At 39.8% G+C, this 20746-nt stretch overlaps 1 protein-coding gene across 19 annotated transcripts in view; it reads left to right on the top strand.

The window, feature by feature from the left end:
• The window catches only part of Lrrc7 (leucine rich repeat containing 7), a 494798-nt gene that overhangs the window by 412351 nt on the left and 61701 nt on the right, over positions 1–20746 (top strand). For 14 of the 19 annotated variants that reach the window (NM_001370782.1, NM_001370781.1, NM_001291452.2 and 11 more), the window contains 2 exons: positions 934–1053; positions 14224–14445. In NM_001370782.1, coding sequence (NP_001357711.1) covers positions 934–1053; positions 14224–14445 — 342 coding nt within the window. Of the gene's footprint in view, positions 1–871; positions 1054–14223; positions 14446–20746 lie in introns of all 19 variants that reach the window. The other 5 variants (NM_001291453.2, XM_006501511.4, XM_006501505.4 and 2 more) reach the window with 2 other exon arrangements.

Genomic DNA, 20746 nt, shown 5'->3' with positions numbered 1-20746 from the left:
AGGTTTTGCTAACATGGATTCTTCAGAATGTGGGCAAGGACTGGTGTGGGCAGCAACGGACTCACACGGATTCCCAATAAGACAAGCAAAACTCATGTATCCTGGAGGTTAGAGGGGAAGAGAATTTTTCTACATGCCCCACACTATATATTCCACCTGTTGTCTCTCCAGTAGAAACTATAGGTCTCACCTTTCTAATGGTATATGATTGCTTAATGTTAATCTAGACAGAGTATGGATCATCTCAAAATATCTGAGATCAATATTAAAAAAGACAGGATATTTCTATTTGCTAAAATACCACACTAACAATTTTTTTAAACTTATTACTTTAAATTTAATATATAAGTGATGCATAAATGAATTTAGTAATCAGAACAGTAATGGCTTACTTGGTCATGACGCTAGCAGCTGTCTGTTGATAATACACAGTGCCAAGCATCTTCATCTGCCAGTGCTGATCCTGCCAAGGATTATTGGAAAATACATCTTTACAAAATCACATCAAAGTCCAAAAATTCATGTTAAGCTATGGCTTGGAATATTGAACATTCCAGTCTATGAATTTCATGGTTTCAGTTTATATTATAAGTGGTAAGATCAAACTAAAGAGACAAACTAAGCAAGATTTAAAATGTTATGGGTGTTTTTAAAGCATTAATTAATCTCATTCTGATTATCTTTATTCAGGTATTATAGAGAATCTAAACTTTAAAATTCAGTAAATAACTCTGAGACGGTTACTTTAATCATATTTCTCATTGCTTCCAAAATAGTTGTCAGTTAATCAGTAAATAGCATATAATAGTGTTTCCAGTTAGGATATATGTTTTATATAATCAAACAAAATTAATTTTACCATAATTGTTAGGGACTCTTTTCAGAAAACTATCGTAAACATCACTAAAGAATGCCATACCATTTTCGCAATAGACCCCGTCCCAGCAAAGCAACATTTTAGACAATGGACAAGAAGATGTCTCTCCTAGTGGCCAATGGAATCCTTACCCACTTGGGAGGCGGGATGTACCTCCGGACACCATTACTAAAAAGGTAATCAATTTCAAGTTGACACAAACCATGAACCTCACACGTCCATCGTAATTTGTAGTCCATATCTTGTGTCTTAACATCCTTTCTAACCTCATAGTAAATTCAGGCTAAATAATCCTGACATTCAAGGGCTTCTGGTCAACTGTCAGTGCATTGAAGATAATGGAAATAAACACAGTCTGATGCTCAGTTAGCAATAGCTATATGTAAGTAGCATGCCCCTCTGCAGATTTACCATTTCTAGGCGTGCCTTAAGGTGTGCTTTGAAGTGCAAGGACAGAAAGATGTGTTGTATACACTTCATCTAGCCTTGGCTTCAACAGTGCACATAATCAACTTCCATAAAACTAAATGTACCATAAAAGGTTGATTTGCCACATCTAAAGTTGTAACAGAGTCAACGAGATGCCTCCGCATATAAAGGTGCTTCCCTGACTACCTGATTTTGATCTCCCAGGCCCACATAATAGAGAAGAAACCAATTCCTACAAGTACACTGTATGAGAAAGGGAATAAGTACTTTGACCAAGTACATATGCTTTGTGACACACATATGGCCACACACAGGTAAACATATAAATCAATCTGTAAATAAATACAATAGAAATTGTTTAAAGTTTTGCCTAGCAAGCACTCACTGAGCAGTGGTACACATACTACATGCTAAGCACCTTCTTGGTGCTAGAGAAGCAAAGATGAACACAAGCCTCAAGAATCTTTTAACCAAATGGGTGTAGCGAGTGGGTCAGACATGATAGCTCACCACAGCAAAAGGAAGGAAAGCAGCAACATGTGAGAGTGGGGAGTCTGTGCCCCTTACTGTGATTTTAACTTCTTACAAAACAAAGAGACACTGACCTAATTTTTAAATTAGTAAAACACAAGCTGTCCTGAGAGGCTAAATCATTAACATTACAATAAAACCAAACATTCTTAGCAAGCAAGGAAATGGGCACAGTCCATTTCTCACCTGCTACACAGGCTAAGTAGAAAGCACTGGAACACACAAATCTCTTCATATGCCTATAAGAACAAAGGCATGACGACTGTGGTGACTCATGATGCAGTGTAGCTGAGTAAGCACAAACCTCTCTGAAGTGTCTAAAATCATTAAACTAAACTTTAAGTGTCATTCAAGGTCACAGGACATTTACCAAAAAAAAAAAAAAAAAAAAAAAGAAAAAAAAAGAAAAAAAAGAAAAAAATGGGCAGATTCAATTGTCTGTCAGCAAGAAAGTGTGTAAATTCTGCTGTCTTCACAAAGGAATATTTTACAGAACTGAACAATGAGTAAATTTGGTTATGATTGTGGTTATAAGCCCTAAAAACAGCCAGAAATATACCGAGCAGGACTAAATCTGAGCATCTCTGGTCTAAGACATGAGAAGGAAAACTGTTTTTATAAGGTCATGATAAGCACTGTATTTAGAGTTCTACATACTTCTAGAGAGAACCCTGGGTGAGACCCTTCCACTAGCTGTGGTTCTTACACTAGAATGTTGAGGGCCCATTGACATCACATTGGAACTACACTCATAATTTGCCTAAGTGTAACGTTGAGGATTTTGCCTCTGATGAATTCAGTCAATCTTTTTTATATATATATATTTTTTATTACGTATTTTCCTCAATTACATTTCCAATGCTATCCCAAAAGTCTCCCATACCCTCCCCCCCACTCCCCTACCCGCCCATTCCCACTTTTTGGCCCTGGTGTTCCCCTGTACTGGGGCATATAAAGTTTGCATGTCCAATGGGCCTCTCTTTCCAGTGATGGCTTACCAGGCCATCTTTTGATACATATGCAGCTAGAGTCAAGAGCTCCGGGGTACTGGTTAGTTCATAATGTGAATTCAGTCAATCTTAAAGATATACATTTTTTTCCAGAATCTCTGGTGGGTCATTGCCTTGCAGATACCATGCTTGCACTCGGGCAGTACAATGTGATCTGTGCTATGAAAGAATGCAGACTGTGACAATTCCAAGAAAGGACACCATTTGGGAAGAAATTAAAGGGACCTAAGGACAGGGGCATAGTGTCCAAATAAGGAGAAAATAACTGGAAGTCAAATCATATGGACTGTATCCTGTAGGAAATGGAAAGGAAAATATGGAAGTATTTTCAAAGGGAAATGGCATGATCCAATGTTTATTCAAACGGTTCTCTCTAACCAGTTTTCAGAGAACACACTGCAAAGGAGAGAGCTTAGAACCAAAGAACAAGCCAAGAAGCTTCTCTGGATATTCAGAGGAGATCCAAAAGATGGAAACATAGTATATAGAGAAAAGGGATTGAATGCATTAAAAGCCTGACATGTAGAGTCAGGAGTATCTTATGGGGGGGAGGGGGGGGACTGGGACTGTATTCAGTAAGCAAACCGGGGCTGAGGCAAATTAAATGAACTCTTTTAGAAGAATGAGTTATATTATAGTTTCTAGGAAATCAGCCCAGCAATTTTTTTCTATGCTATGGAAATAAGAATGAATATGTTAGTGCTAGAGAGATGGGTCAGCAGTTAAGAGCATGTTCCTGTAGAGGATCTGAGTTCGGTTCCCAACAACTGTCTGTAACTCTTAACTCCAGGAAGATCTAAACCTCTGGCCCCCTATGGGCCCCTGAACATAGATGCACAAACCCACATAGAGACACACATGCCTATAGATTTAATTAAATAAGCATCTTTAAAAGAACATGTTACTTGGATTTACTATTTTGTGTTACTATGTAATTGACATGAGGTGGAGAGGTGCTAGAGAAGAGAAATAAGATTGTACTAGACAGAGATGGGAGAGAAGGAAAGTGGGGGAAAGGGATTGATCTACTTGCTAAACAAGAATTAAATAAAGCCACAAATTCTATAAAAATAAGACTCTAAAGAGGCAGTGCCATGGTAATAGCAAGTCAGGAAGATAGTTTTGAATTAAGAAGAAATTTCCTTTCTACTGATCCATTTCAAATATTTGTTTTGATAACCCAAAAGACCAGGATGATATAGTTCTACCAATTGCTTTCAATGTTAACTGGATTGTGTAAAACTTTTTAAAGCTTACTCTTTCTAGTACGTAATTACAGTTTTCCACAAAAGTAACATGGATAGGAGCTTATGAAAATATATTTATCAAAAGTTGCTCTAAAGATGAAGTAGCAGGTGAATAGCAGGTCTTTAACAATCGTGGATTCCTACATGATGTGCCAATATTCTTAGCAGAGCACATCCCTTTATTTCCCGATGCCAGTGTGGCCATGCAGTAGACACAAAGTCGGGGTACTCTTCTTGTCCCCACTGACTTTGAATTGTCCCTTTAATAAAAGTCCAAACTCAAAAATTATCTATTAGCTAGCTATCAAATCAAGGTAGAGAATAAACTCATCATATATTAAAGCAATAGAAAGGGTATTGGATTAAAACATTTCATATATCAATCTTTGGCACAGGTGATGCATAAAGCAAAGTATTACTCTCCTTCAGAAAATTGATATAATCATTCCCATTAATGTTATCTTTGCTTTGAGAAAAATCTAGAAGCAAAAATACAAAACTAACCCAACACCACAAAAATGTCCATGACTTACTGTATAGCTAAAAGACCTAGATAACACAGTAACTGGGGGGATCACGGGTTATTGCCAAAGAGAAGATTCAATTTCTAGTCTCATGGTTATTAGCCCTCTAACCTCATTATGTATTGGTTCTTTAAAATATTAATATGGAAAAAATAACTTGCATTTTTATCACTGTTGCTAAATATGTGACAGTGATATTAGGAAACACTATAGGTTAAAATGAACAGACATATACTGACTTTTGCTACATCCCACTCTCATGGACTTCTTATTTTTTCCATGTAATTATTTTTATTTTTTATTAGATATTTTCTTTATTTACATTTCAAATATTATATCCTCTTTCCTAGTTTCCCCCTCGAAAACTTCCTATCTCTTCCCCCCTCCCCCACTCACCAACCCACACACTCCCTCTTTCTGGCCCCTGCAGTCCCTTATACTGGGGCATAGAATCTTCACAGGACCAAGGGTCTCACCTCCCATTGATGGCCACCTAGGCCATCCTCTGCTAACATCTCATGGACTTCTGTTATTAACCCTAGTTCCATTGTTGCATTTTGTATGTTGATGTTTAGTCATGGGACAGTGTACTGGTGGATATTCAATAAAACAGACATGATTGCCTTCACATCACCCAGATGCCACCCTGTGGCATGGGGGCAGCAAAGGAGAAGGCTTACCTCATATTTCATGTGTAATTAGAGACAGAGTGGTGTGTTACCTGCCTCTACCTAAAACCTGAGAGATCAGCAAGACCTGTGAATACCCCTCACACTGCAGAAACACCACTGAGCTCTGAGAGACTACCCTAGCACCCAAGGGTGAGGATAGGTTGAGGTACCAAATACAAATTAAACAGAAGACAGATTCTTCTTACCATTAGCTCTTACAGAGTTGTCATAATCATGAGTGTGTACAGTGTAGATCAGGCACTGTAATAAAGTGCTTGACAGAAAGTCTCATGTCATCTTCACAGTTTCACAAGGTGGAGACTTCCCCAAGATGGACTGATAAGCAAGGAATTAGAACCTAGTGTTGTCTGGCATACAGTGTGCTCCACTTTCCCCATTGGTGTATATTCATTGTGCTTCATGATGGGTTAAATGAGGGCATGTACTTTCAGCTTCCCCACCCATGTCTTCTTCAAGCCCCCTCTCTTTCCCACAAGCCCATGGGCCCTGTGCAATTTTGTTTTCATTTTCATGTCATATATACATCCATGATTTCATGCATCTGTATAAAATTTAGAAACCAAAAGTGAGAGAAAACATTCCTACAAAAAGCATACATTTGTTCCTTGTGGCTGAAAAAGGAATCCTCTTTGTATATAAAATATATTTTCTTTGCCCATTCTCCTGTTATTGGACACCTGAGTTGGTTTCATAACTTAGCTGCTGTAAATAGTGCTGCCAGAAGGTTTGATGTTCTAGAATCTCTATAACTTGTCTGCTTGGAATTCTTTGTTAGCACTCGAGAGTAGTAGACCTGGGTCATAGGACAGGTCTATTTCAGTTTTCTTTAAAATCTCCATACTGACTTCACAGTGGCTGAACTAGTTCAGATTCCCACCAAGGTATATATGGGATCCCTTTGTCCACATCCTCATTGGCATATATTGTTATTCTTTTTGTAGATTTATTTGTTTATGTATGGGTGCTCTATCTGCATGAACACAAGCATGCTGAAAGAGGGCATCAGAACTCATTATAGGGTGTTGTAAGCCTCTCATTTTTGGTTTCTAAATTTTATTCAGGCACATGAAATCATGGATGTATATGCGGCATGAAAATGAAAACAAAACTGTGTAGGGCCCATGGGCTTGTGGGAAAGAGAGGGGGCTTGGGGAAGGTACGGGTGGGTATTGCTGAAAATTGAACTTAGGACGTCTGGAAAAGCAACTGGTGCTCTTAACCACTGAACCATCTCTCCAGCCCATATTGTTAGTCTTAATAGTTGTCATTCTGACTCGAGTTAGATGGATTACCAATATAGTTTTAATTTGCACTTCCTTGGAGAGTGGAGAAGGTGAATAGCCTCATCTGTTTATTGGCCATTTCATATTCTGAGAACGGTCAGTTCATTTCATTAGTTTCTTCGTTGACATGGTTGATTTCTTGTTATTTAGATCTTGAGTATTTTAGATATGCTATCAGATATACCTGGTGAAAAAATTTTTTCTCATTCTCTAGCCTGTCTCTTCACTCATTTAAATGTTTCCTTTGCTGAGTAGAATTCATTTCATTTCATTCATTAAATCTCATTTATCAATTGTTAGTGTTATTTCCTAAGCTACTGGAGTCATTCTCAGGAAGTCTCTGCTTATGCCCAATATCTCAGAGTCTTAAGCTCTTTGCTTTACTGATTTTCTCTGCTGTCACCGAAGGGGGCTGTCCATGTCTTTGTCTAGCAGGTGAATTTGGTGTCATGACTCTCCTACTTGTGTTTAGCTCTGTCCCACAGATCCTAATATGTCATATTTTCAAGTACACTGTTTCAATGCACTGTCTTATTTGCCCTGGGATTCTTCTTTGAGCCTGGACTACTTAGAAGTATATTATTTGTGGTGTTTGGGGAGTATCCATCCATCCTTCTGCCACTGCATATAGTTTAAGTAAATAATTGTTGGAGACAACATTTGGTGTGACTTCAGACTACTTGTTGAGAGTTGATTTTCAGTTTAGGTCATGGCCTAGACAGATTCTTAAAGTAAACTGGGGAGAATTCTAGACATAACAAAGAGATGTGGTCAGTGTGTGGTGTTGGGTTCCTCTATATTTTTATATTCTTGATAATTATCAGTATAGTTTTTCTATCAATTATTTAGAAATGGATATTACCATCATCTCATTCTCCTGTAGTTCAATAATTTTCCTTTGCCATATCTGCACCTTCATTATCTGAATATGTAAGAACTTTTTGGTGAACTAAACTTCTTTCAGAGTATAAAATTCCAATCTGTCTCTAGCAAAGTTTTTGTTCTGAAATATTTTTTATTCAGTCTCACACAATCAATTTTTCTCTTCCTTTCATTAACAGTCACACAATGTCACTTCATAGACCTGTTTAGCCTTTTAATACATTCATTGTATTTAAAGTAAGAACAGAGAGGTTGAGAAAATAGGTCAATTTTATTAAGTCTGGCCACATACAAGTCTGAGGACCAGAGTTCAGATCTCCAGAACACATGGGAAAGGGTAGAAGTAGCATTTACACATGTGCAGTCCTGGTGCTAAGAAAGCAAGTGGATACAGATCCCTGGGTTTTGCTGGTCAGCCATGCTCAATCAGGAAATTCAGGTTCAGTAAGAGAATGTTTCAAAATTAAAATGGAGAGCAACTGAGAAACACTCTCAATGTCAACTTCTGGCTTTCAAATGCACGTGTACACATATACCCATGTGCACACCCACAAACATGTTGGTACAGAGACACATTAACCACACATACACATACAAAACAGTAATAAAATGCATCAAAGTTTAATTCCATTTATTTTTTTCTTTTACATTTGATTATGAATTTTGTTGCTTCTGAGGTTTTATTCCTGTTTTCTATGAATTATTTGAACATCTTTTAGAATTTCATTTTCATTTATTATGTTTTTAGTGTGACATATCTTTTGTAGTACTGCTCCTGGGGTGTATACACACACACACACACACACACACACACACACACACACACATATACTCAATGAGAGAGACGGTGTGGTGGGAAAGAGAGCATTTACAAATCTACTGTGTCACGATTTAGAGGCTGAAGCACAGAGCACAGACCTGACATCCCCCACCTTCCTGGTCTCACCTGCCTGATAGGATGCAGACTGCTCTTGCATTTGACCTGTGTGGGTCTGCATATAGCCACATCAGATAGTGTCATAATTTTGTTTTGAATGTAAAAGAAAGTTTGCAAACTTAAGGAACGGAAAGTCAATTTATCCACTGGCAGCTCTTTGGCAATGTTTTTCCCCTTCTTACCAATAGAAGCTTTTTCTTTTCCCATTTCCTTCCTGCTGGTGAGCTGCCTTATGACTCTATTTTAAGAGCGTTCTTGAGACAACAATTCCCCTCATTTCCCTCATTTGAAACTGTTCTGATTTCCTGTTCATTGCTGAAGAATACTTGAACAGTTAGAGGATTTGGGCTGACAGTTCATTCTTTCCAGTGCTTGAAAATTATGTAATTTCCTTCTGTCATTCCTGGCTTTTGGTGAGACATCTGCTGGCATTCAAATTGTTTTTCCCTTGTAGAGAAGGTGTCATCTTTTCCTCTAGTTGCTTTGAAGGTTCTGTTTGACCTTAGCTTCTAGTCATCAGATTAGACTGTGTCTGCACATGTACCTTGTTTTTCTCTGCTTCCTGAACCTGTTATGTTTTCTCAGTCACCAAATTTCCAGGTTTGGGGGGAATCTTACTTTTTAAGATTTATTTTATTTTTTATTATGTGTGTATGCAGTGCCCATGGAGATGAAGACGGTATCACATTCTCTGTAGCTAGAGTCACAGGAGGTTGTGAGCTCCAGGATGTGGATATTGGGCATTGCGAGGGCAAACATGGTCTTAGCTGCTAAGTCGTCTCCCCAACCCCAGAGCATTATTTCTTCTGGTAGCATTTTTAGCTCTACCTTCTTTCCCCCATCCTTCTGACAACATGATTACTAAAACAGTGTATAGTCCCACGGGGTTTTGAGACTTTTTCCAGTGTGTTCTTTCTCTGTTACTCAGACTAGATAGATGATTTCTGTTGTCCTAATTTACAGCTCTCTGTGGTCTCTCCCTAAGATTCTCCAGCAACTGGGCTTTCTATTTCAACCACTCTGTTGAAATAGGAAATCTAAAATCCCCATGTATTTTCTTTCTTCCTCTCTGTGTTCACTGGGGTATTATATTTCTTTGCTGATGGCTTTTATAATTCCAACCATAATGGGTATGTATAGTCAGTCACTGGGGTTTTTTCTTGATGACTGCCTTAAAAGAAGGTACTTCTAACACCTTCATCTTTTCAGTATAGACACCTATTGATTGTTTACTTTCTTGCATCTAAGATTTCCCTGACTCTTGGTATGAGGAGTCATTTTCCCATTGAGATGTGAATACTTTTATATTTATAAAACTCTGTATCTTATTTTTATACACAACATATGTGGGGGTATGGTGTAGTGTTTATGTGGTGTATATGTGATGTGTATATGTGTGTGTGTATGTGTGTAGTGTTTGCATGTGTAGCGTGTCGTGTGGGGGGGGGGTAGTGTTTGCATGTGTAGTGTGTCGTGTGTGTGTGTGTGTGTGTGTATGTGTGTGTGTGTGTGTGTGTGTGTGTGGTGTGGTGGGGGTGTGTGGTATGTGCAGTGTGGTATATGTGGTATGTAGTGCATGTAGTGTATGTGTATGGTCTGTAGTGGGGGAGATGTGCATTCATGTTGTGAAGGGCCTACACTTGTTCATGGGTATGTATGCATGTGAATGCCAGAGGATACTGTCTTTTTACCTATGTTTTTGAGACAGGGTGTCTTACTATCCTTTACTCACCTGGAAATCCAAGAATGCCCTTCAGTGCTCAAATTGAAAGCATACAGCACCACAAATATATCCCATCATGCCCTGCCTTTTAAACATGAATTCTAGGAACTCAGGTCCTCCTATTTGCAAGACAAGCACTTTCTTGACTAAACTATCTCTCCACCCCAATTTGGTCTTTTAGTTTTAACTAGATTTCTCTGATTCTGTTTCAGTTGAGGAAGGATTTGGTAATCAAGATTTGTAATCAAGAGGGGATAGATAGGTGTTGGGAATAGAGAGATGGTTCGATGATTAAGAGCACTAAACATTCTTCCAGAAGGCCCAGGTTCAGTTCCCAGCATCCATGTGGTGGCTCACAACCATTTGTAAATCTAATTTCAGAGGATCTGATGGTACACAGACATATATGCAAGCAAAGCACCCATACACATAAAATAAAAATAAATAAATCTAACAAAATAATTTTTAAAAGAAAAGGTTTTCCTTTGAGCCTTCACTGAAACCTCAGACAAAAGTTCCTTGATATTATAAGGTTGAGGTGAGGATCCAACCTCCCCAGTGATTTCCTCTGATGCCCTGGTACAGATGCCTCATTATCATGGGGTCAGATAGAAGTCTGACTCTGTTAAGCCACCTCTAACATCACATTGGGAAGGCAGTAATTTTATTCTTGCTGGGTGGGAAGAGCCATTGAGTGCTGATCATTTGATTGCCCTGGCACCCTACTTAGCCTCTGGGTATTAAGGGTTATGGTATTGTACTTCAGCAGCCATTTAAGTTTATAACATAAATCATGCACTTTTGAACATCCTAAGTGCCATGAGCTGTCATCCCTTGAAGCTATGTTTGATTTTTCTGTCACTCAATGGCTCCTCCCACTCAGCCCCAATAAGACTACTGCCTTCCCAAAGGGATGTGGGAGATGGCCTAATAGAGTTAGACTTTCATCTGACCCCATGATAGTAAGGCAAGTGTACCAGGGCATTTTTCAGTTGCTCAAGAGTCAAGAGGGATATAGTAAGGTACAGGCCCAACATGCTTGGGTCTGAAAGAACACTGTGAGCAAACCACATCAGTGGTGATCTTGTATGAATCTTCTCAACAATGTGCAATTTCCCATAATAAGCCCAATTAGTTTCAGGCTGAATTTGGGGTGAGTTATAGCATTTGGTATCAAATTAACATTCTTTTCCTTAGTTTGTTGGTGTATTTTCTTGACTTCTAATGGTATTAGATTTTTTTTTCCCTGTAAACTTTGTTTTGGGGTCCAACCTGAAAATACCATACTCCAACTATGTAATGGAATATGTGTGGTTTCTCCAACCTCCTCTTGAAAGCTCCAAATTTACAGAATCCTCTAATTCTTTTTGTCATTACACTGTCACACTGTCTTTGCAGAAACCTTTGTGTTGGCATTTCCCATACAGAGAGACTCCGAGTGCACATGGCTTACTTCCCGGAAGCCCCTGCTTGAGTAAACATAGCCTCTGACATTTGTGTTCCCGTCGCTGTGTTGTGCTTCATTATCAATGTTCTCATCGCCTTGAATAAGTGTTTGTGCCACTTCCTGTCCTTGAATCACCTCCCTCTAAGTGTCTTGTCATTTTTTGCTTGTTTAGTTTATGCAAGTAGGTGTTTGTTCTTTGCTTTCTGCAGCAATCATTGCCATCCCCTGCCCGTAGCCCAGGAGAGTGGGTGGGCAGGCAGAATCACTTGCAGAGTAACAGTGTGCCCCTTCCACACTCAAGATCCAAGAACATAAGCTTTATTAACTCACAGTAAGGGAAAAATTAGTAACTACAACAGCACCATCCTGCTCACATACCTGTAAGCATGAAGTCCCAAACAGAGCATCGAGACTCACAGGCCTAATCCACTGAGTGGGAAATACTACAATAGCTGCTAAGAAACTGGCTGTGAATACCAGCCAGACCCAAAGGCTCCTCTGCATGATCTCCTTTCTTTCCCCAGTTGAAGTGGGGATGGGGACCAGGCTGCATACCATAATCAAGAAGATGACCCTTGATAGACAGCTTTGTCAAGTGCTGGTTTAACAGTTCTCAGGTACATGAATTACATGGAAACATTGTCTGCTGTTGCACAACCTTAGTTTCAGTAAATTTGGATAATAATACTAATCACCTCTTAATGCTGCTGTGATAACACAAGGAGGTAACGCATGTGAGATGCCTTGGGACACTCTTCACATGTTTGGTGATACCTAGTGTTTGTTAATTGCATTTACTGCACCCACTCACTGAGAAGAATAAGAGGGATAAGCTGCATGTCCTCAACAACTCAAAAATAGGAGCAGGGGGAGGGCTCAGTTGGTAAAGTGCCAACATAGACAGGAGGACCTGAGTTCAGATCTCCAGCTCCCACACACAAAAATCCATGAGGAATAATTGTAAGCCCAGAACTGGAGGGGCAGGGGTGGATAGAGGCTGATGGTTCCTGGAGCTCATTGGCCACCTAGCCTAGCCAAATCAATAGGCTTCAGGTTTAATGAGAGAACAATTAAGGAAGACTAGTGTCAGCATCTGGCCTCCACCTGGACATACACAGTGCGCACTCTCGCGCGTGCGCGCGCACACACACACACACACACACACACACACACACACACACACACAAACGTACATACACCACACAAAAACAATTCAAACATCTATATAATCCTGAATTCAAACTGGCCTGTCGAAAGAAAAAATACATCAGAAAAACATGTCTAAAGTTAAGAACTGGCAGAATAAAGAAGTCTGATTCACCTTTGAACAGTCATTTCAAAATTAATCAGCAGAGTAGCTTTCAAGCAGACATTATTGATTTTTCTCATGCAGATTGTATATTAAGGTGCAGAAGCTGCCAATTATTTTACCAGAGAACCAAGTAGGAATGCAGAAACCAACCCCTGTCAGCTTTCAACCTCGAACCTCAGATCATTCTCTCTGGCATGTAGCTGGCCATGTCAAGTGAGGTCACTCAGGAGACAACTTAGAATATAATCCTGTGTTTGCCATGCTTCCAACTACCAAACAAGAGAATAAAAAACGTATGGCAGTAGAGAATAGCCAAACTTCCCATAAGGACTTCCAGTCTTCTAGACTGGCAGGAAGGTTCTTAAAAAGACAGATGAGTCTGAGGAATAAGCATTTGCCTTTGACGCTACATAAACTAGGTCCATGAGATTATGACATTGTGGTCATGGTCGTGTGAGTAACTGTTTGCACCTTGCACTGGTACAGGCTAAAGACCCCACAACTTTCCCTCCAATTCTCCATGACTCAAACATCTTTAATGTTCATGAAACTAGAAAATGGTTCATTATGCTAAGACAACTAATTGGACATATAAAATATATTGTTTATTTTGCATTGCATATTGCCAATTAGTAAATTCGAGTATTCTATTTTTAAATTACCTCTTGTTTGGAATCCAGCAAAATATTTTCCTCTAGATGATGTTCCATCTTACTATGGGTTTCTTTATTTATCATTTCCTTTAAGAGCTCTAAAACAAAGGAGAATGCACAGCTCATTCTAAACACCCTTCACTTCCTATAGGCAGCAGAATCTTACAGGCATTTATCAGACGATTGGTTTTTTGGTGCTCTCGAGCTAATAACAAATTAATAAACATTGATTATTCTCTTCAGAACAAGCTCACTGTGCACCTGTGTCATAGAACTTAGGCGATCCCTCTGTTATACCTTTGGGAGCAGGATCATTGTCCTTGGTGCTTATATAGCTCTTTGAGTAATTTTTTTAATATAAATATCAGCTAGCACTCCCCTTTATATTTATTGTGAACTCTCTCATTTTTTTATATTCTTTTCAGATGAATTTTGTTTCCTTAAAATCGTAATAAAGTAATATTTGGCAAACCACCAGGTACCAGTACAAACATCTCCACCAGCCCCATGCACACCCTCTTACCTTCCTCTTGTTATCCTTCCCAGCCTGGGCTGGAAGGCCACTTGATACCCTCTCACCTGTGGGTATCTTCTTCCAGTCTCTCACCCATGAGGTGGCACTGCTGCCTTCTGTTTGCACACAGGGAACTCGGCCTAATGGTTCTGCTCTCCACAGGCAGGCAGCCACATTCAGACCCTGATGGGGTCACAGAGCCTTCAGCACCGCAGCCGGGAGCAGCAGCCATATGAAGGGAACATCAACAAAGTGACCATTCAGCAGTTCCAATCGCCATTGCCCATCCAGATCCCCTCATCACAGGCTACCCGGGGACCTCAGCCTGGACGGTGCTTAATTCAAACGAAAGGGCAGAGGAGTATGGACGGTTATCCCGAGCAGGTAAGGACTAGTCTTATAACAGTAAATAACCATTCAAGAAGTTAAAACAACTCCATGTTGCATGTTTGTCCTTCACACATGATGCTCTTCATAGGAACTTATCGTTGCTTCCAGTGGTTATGGGCAATAACACAACGGTGAAATGCCCTTTCAAAGCATGCAAAATGCAATGGTCTTCCAGTCCTGTCCTTTCTTCCCACTGCCCACCCCAATTCAATTCTTCAGCACTGGTTTTGAGTATTACAAAGCAGCTCTGTGGATGGGGTATGTTGACTAAGACCCCTGGCGAAGTGCAGGGACTGAAAGGTAAGCTATTATCCCATCCTCATTTGCAGAAAAACATTTTAGTCCTATTTTCTGGTTGTTGAATAGTACAGAGTATAGAAAACTCTAAAAAAAATTATTAGAAGAGAAATATTTTAGATGTTCCAAAAGCTACTGATCATTGTGATGTAGCAAAATCTTTATAACAAGAATGATTGTTTTCCTGCCCTGACTAGAATCGAGAACTCACTCTCCACTGTAGAATATTCTCCTTCCTTGATACCAGAAAAAAAATGTGCCCTGATAGGAAGCTCAGAGAGGAAACAACTTGATCTAGCACATACAATTAATCCCTCTTACTTCATTATTCAGATTACTATAGGCAAAACTCCAGGGCATTATTCACCCCTCACATGTTTATAAAGGGTCTGCTCTGTTATTATCTAGAGCTGTACATGTTAGTCAACCTTGTATTCTGAACAAACCAGTTAATATTAACTTATTTCTCCAGATTTTCTCTGGATGTTGCTAAGAGCCATTTATCCCTGGGACTCCAGCTGCTTCAAGCATTGTCTCTGTATCAATAATCCTCAGAATCATAGGTGCTCAAGATGTTTCTCTTTCCCTTTCCTTGATCCAGGCTACCTGTTGGCTTTAATGTGTAACAAGCCAGGCAGGCGCCCCTTAGTCAGATAATGATGTATAGCTACTGATTCTCTAGAGGTTCTAAAAAGTTAATGAAGTTTAAATTATGCTGTAACAAAGGCTCTGTGCATATCTGGCTCTGCAGGAAAAACTACCCTCCAACAAAAAGTTGACATTACAGGAATAGTTAACCACAAGACTAGCAAGCACCCTAAAGCAGGGTGTACCTCACCTGATGAGCTGCAAGGCACACAGAACATGATTACTTCTCTCCCTTTTTGCCTTCCCTAACCTCTGTTCCTCATCAGGCTCTGTCCCTCAAGAAATATCACTAACGCCAGGGCTCAGAATCTGCAGTTCCTTTACTATTATTAGCCTTGTGACCCTGCCCAAGTCATCCACTCCTTTTAAGGGTTCTGTTTCTTTCTTTAAATTGAAAACAACAGCACCTGTCAATAACTCTCAGATAGTTTTGATGAGGACTGGGAGATGGTTCAGTCCGTAGATTGCTTGCCGTGCAAGCATGAGCGCATGGGTTCTATTGAGAGCCCAAGTAAAATCTGGGTGTGGTTGTGCACCCTTGTGGTCAGAGCTGAGGAGTAGGATTTCAGTGGCTTTCTAGTACTCACTGGCTAACAAAGACTACTCAGCAAGTTCCAAGTCAATAGGAGACCCAATCTCAAAAAGCAAAGTGAAAACCAGGCGGTGGTGCTAGCAGTGCATGCCTTTAATCCAAGCACTCAAGAGACAGAGGCAGGCTGATCATTGTGGGCTTGAGGCCAGCCTGGACTACAAAGAAAGTTTCAGGACAGCCAGGGATACACAGAGAAACTCTATCTCTGGAGAGAGAGAGAGAGAGAGAGAGAGAGAGAGAGAGAGAGAGAGAGAGAGAGAGAGAATGGCACCTAAGGAACTACACCAGAGATTCATAACTTCTTGCCCCTATGTGCATGTGCACATTTATGAATGCACCCTGCACACACACACACATGCTTCCTCCTACATATTAACATACACCCCCAAAATGTTTTGGTGAGAGTTAGATGACACAGTCCTATACAGTACAACATAGGACTTCCAAACTGAAACTTAGACCTCCTTCCCAGGTCAACTCACTTCGTTCACCTACCTGTGACTTAGGTAATGGGAATTCTTGTGAACCCTTCAGTGGTTCTACACAGTTCAACCAAAGATGAGAGCCAACACTAGAGTTACTCTGTGGCCCAACTGTGTCCTACCTGGACAATGTACTTGTGTCATCACTATGTAGAAACCACACTAGTTGAGTGTTTTTTTTTTTAAATAAACTGATAGTATCTTTGATCTTTCTTTATGCATATTGATAACTGAAGACAGAATGTGTTTACATGCATAGAACATAAAGATACCCAAGCAGCCATGAGAAGGGAAACTTCAGGACAATGTTTGAGACCTCCTAAAACTCCTTCAGCAATTTGCCAATACATTTCCGTTCTCAGTTCTATGATCCAGGTATTTAGCATCTATCTCATTGATAGAAAAGGCCCAAGAAAGTAAAGTACCCCAAATGTGGCAATGCAGCATCTTAGAAACTAACCTGGAATCAGGACCTGGTTTTGTGAGGTTTTGTATTCCACATTGTGGCCTGAGGCACAATAACCTATAACACAGTCAAGAGTAAATTCCTATGACGAGTGGATATAGGAATACACCCTACAGTTCAGGGAATCCACCATCTGACTGCATGCAACTTACAGAGTCAACAAATGTATTTCAGTATACATTCTTTGCCAAATGATGAACTATAAGAGACAGCATCATTGTTCTGAGGCTTTTGGATAAAATTATCAGAAAATATTTACAAATACTTTATGGAGTAAAGTGGGCTGAGTGGGGAATAAGATATCTCTGAAGGAGTCGGAGAAAATAGCATACAGCCCAACCATTCCATGTGTGCTGTCTTAATTAAATCATTGCCTTTTAATCTAAAAATTAGAATTTTCTCTTGTTTTTCTTTTCCTTTCCTCCAAAGGGTAAGCAAGCAAGGCCTTATTGAGAAATACAAGAAAGAGGCTCCTGAAAATGTGTTGCCCTATATTTTTTCTTAGCATGTACTAATTGTATTTATTAGTAGGGTTCAGACACACTGAACTAATCTAATACACTAATCTAGTACAGCTTGCTTTATCCACCTTCATTCTGCTAATATCCAAACTCTAGAAAACATTGTTCCATGTTCTTGTTGACTTTTTGAAGCCTCAATGTAAGGCTCATCTTTCTGTCTCTGGTTTACTTCACTTAACATAGGGTTGTCCGGTTCCGTCCATCTCACTGCAAATACCTGGGTTTCATTCTGCAGAGTCAAGTCACATTCCACTGTCTGTAACTGTGCACCTCACGTTTTCTTTGTCTGTTCATCCAGGCATAGCTCTGTGGTAAACACAGATGTGCAGGCTTCTCTTTAGTGTGATTAGCACACTTCCTTTAACTACTTGCTCAGAAGTGAGACAGCTAAGTCAGAGGACTCACTCTTCTCCATAATGCACTAAATTACATGTGTACACATGACACAAGACTGCTTCTCTTTCAACGTCACCACCATTTGTTAGTTTGTTGTTTATAAAAAACCATTCTAAGGAACTTAAGATATTATTTCCTTGCAGACTTTGATAAGTAATATGTCATTTTAACAGGCTTTTATAAGCCTTTTTCTTATATCATTTAACATAATATAGCTTTCTTCAGGCACTCCAAGAGCTGCAAACCTCCCCTGAAGTCTTACACACACTTCCAGCAGGTTATAAGACAGAAGCCAACTGAAAGAAATGTCTGAGGTCATCATCTCTCAGCCACTGCTTCATGGGCTTGTATGATGAAATCATTTTTCAGGATTACTCACAAACTTTCATCCTGAGATGACCACTAAGTACTGGAGTAACCCAGTGTCCTGTCTCTCTATCCACACCATTCCTTTAATGACAGCATTCAGCCCCAAGCTGAATGACTCTCAACTCTCTATCTCCAGTCCTGGTCCTCCCTCCTGTACTTCAACTGTCTGAATACACTGGCTGAGTGATGTCTTCCACCACTCTCCACCTGGGTTTTTCAAGCACTTGATAAACATGGTCAAAAGAGCTGTCAACTTTCTTCACCTGCCCTTTCTTCCACACGCCTGCCTTTCTCCAGATGTTCATTTCCCATTCAAGGGCCTTCTATTCAGCCTTCTGCTATGATCAAAAGTGTCTGATTCCTCTTTTCTCACCTCCAATCCAAAGGACCTCTATCATGAATATCCTAAGCTTCCCAGTTTCCTTGCCACCCATACCCCTCCCACTCCAACTACTCCTGAAACCTCCTAAATGGTCTCTTTCCAGTGTAACTCCCTCTGATCTGTTCTGCTGCCAGAACTAGCTTTTTTAAATGGAATCTATGCCATTACACTTCTCTACTTAAAATGGTTTATTGGCTTTCAATAGATTGTTGAACTTGTTTTCAACCTTTACAGGATAGTATAATGTCCCCATGGGTCTAGCCCCTGCTTGTACCCTTACAGGATAGTATAATGTCCGTGAGGGTCTAACCTCTGCTCACATTGCCTTCTCTTCCTTACTGATCTGTCTTTTGGTCATGATGATCTTGCTGTTTTTAACTACATTATACATATAATTTACATCCCAAAAGTGGGTGGTTTTAAAGTACACAGGTCGTACATTAATATTTATATAGCTGAGTAGCATCACTGTAATATAATTTTACAATATTCCCATCCTTCAAAAGGAAATCCTTAGACCTGACTTTCCATGCTCACTCCTTTCATCCCTGAATGAAGGTCTTTAGGTAGAGCTGCCCTTACTGATATTCTTGACACTTGTTTTCCCCTCCCTAGTGTGTTCCATAAGCAGGTTTCTCTGAAACCTACTGTTCTAATTACAGTGAGATCAACACAGACCAGAAGTATCCAGTCAAGCAGCATGCAGGAAGCACATAGACTCCCTGTGCTTTGGACAGACATCTCATTATTGTCTCTGAAGGGAAAATTGAAATACTGATTTTCACTAAATAAGCTATTTATTAACTCCAAGGTCTTTTGTAAAAAACACTGTGTTCCAGTTCTTTTCAGCTTCTCTTGACTATGAGGTTTTCTCTCTCTCCTCCTTGGGCCACAGCAGGCAGATGAAACCCCTCATCACAAGAGAAATCTTCCATCCCAGAGGCTTTAGGAGGCCCCAGTCACCACCCATCGATCGGATACATGTGAGCATTCTAGAAATAGCTGAGCTGCAGATCACAGCTGATGTCTGTTTGTCACAGTGAAACAAGCGTCATCTTTACTATTTAAATTGTTAAAAATGTACTGAGAATGCTCCCCAGAGCTGGTACCGGAAACACTGTTTTCCTTAGCTTTTTAGCACATTCTAGATTTTCAGTGATATAAATTAGATATAATCACTTCCTTTAAAAAGGATGACTGGAGTCTACTTATGGAAATTATCCACGTATTATAGTGACCTGAGGGAAGCCAGGAAGCACACCTTTCATGTTATTTATGTACAACTTTTATGAGATAGAGTCATATTTGTTGTTGTTGATGATGATGCTGTTGTTGAATAGATACTTTTGTATGTGTCCATGTGTGCATGCATGAGTGTACATGTGTGTAAGTGTCCATATGAGTGTGCATGTGTCAATGTGAGTGTGCATGAGTGAGTCTGTGTGTTCACGTCTGTGTGTGACCATATGAGTGTACATGTGTGATGTGTATGTTTTCATGTCTGTGTGTGTCCATGTGAGTGTGAACACATGAGTGTGTGTGTGTGTGTATCTGTGTGTCTGTGTGTGTGTCCATGTTCATCATTGTACACAGTACTGGAGTTTCACAAGGATGTTTTCATATAAAAAAAATAGTTTCTTCCTTTGCATAACCTTTCTTCCACTCTTACCACCCCTTCCCATAAACCTCTTCTTCCCTGAGATCAGTGGTCCTCAATCTTCCTAATGCTGCGACCCTTTAATATAGCCCTCGTATTGTGGTGAGCCCCAACCATAAAATTAATTTTCTTGTTACTTCCTATATGAAGTTTTGCTACTGTTATGAGTCATAATGTAAAGATCTATGTTTTCTTGTATTTCTGGTGGTCTTAGGTGACCCCTGTGAAAGGGTTGTTTGACAACCCCTAAAGGGGTCTCAACACACAGGTTGAGAACCACTGCTTTAGATAGTTCTGCATTTACCTTGTGCCATATGTATATATGCGTGTCTATAAAAAAAAATCTAAGATCCACAAATGAGGGAAAGTGCATGCGCCTGTGAGCAAATACATGGGATGTTTTTCTGTCATTTTCTAGTTAATAAATAGTAGTAAGGAGGGAAAGTGCTACATAAAATACAGCTAAGTATTCCCTCCAGCTACAT

This window comes from Mus musculus, chromosome 3 (assembly GCF_000001635.26).
Source record: "Mus musculus strain C57BL/6J chromosome 3, GRCm38.p6 C57BL/6J".
In the NCBI taxonomy this organism is placed as follows: Eukaryota; Metazoa; Chordata; class Mammalia; order Rodentia; family Muridae; genus Mus; species Mus musculus.
Note: the sequence above shows the minus strand (reverse complement) of the source record. Positions and strands in the feature narration are given on the sequence as shown.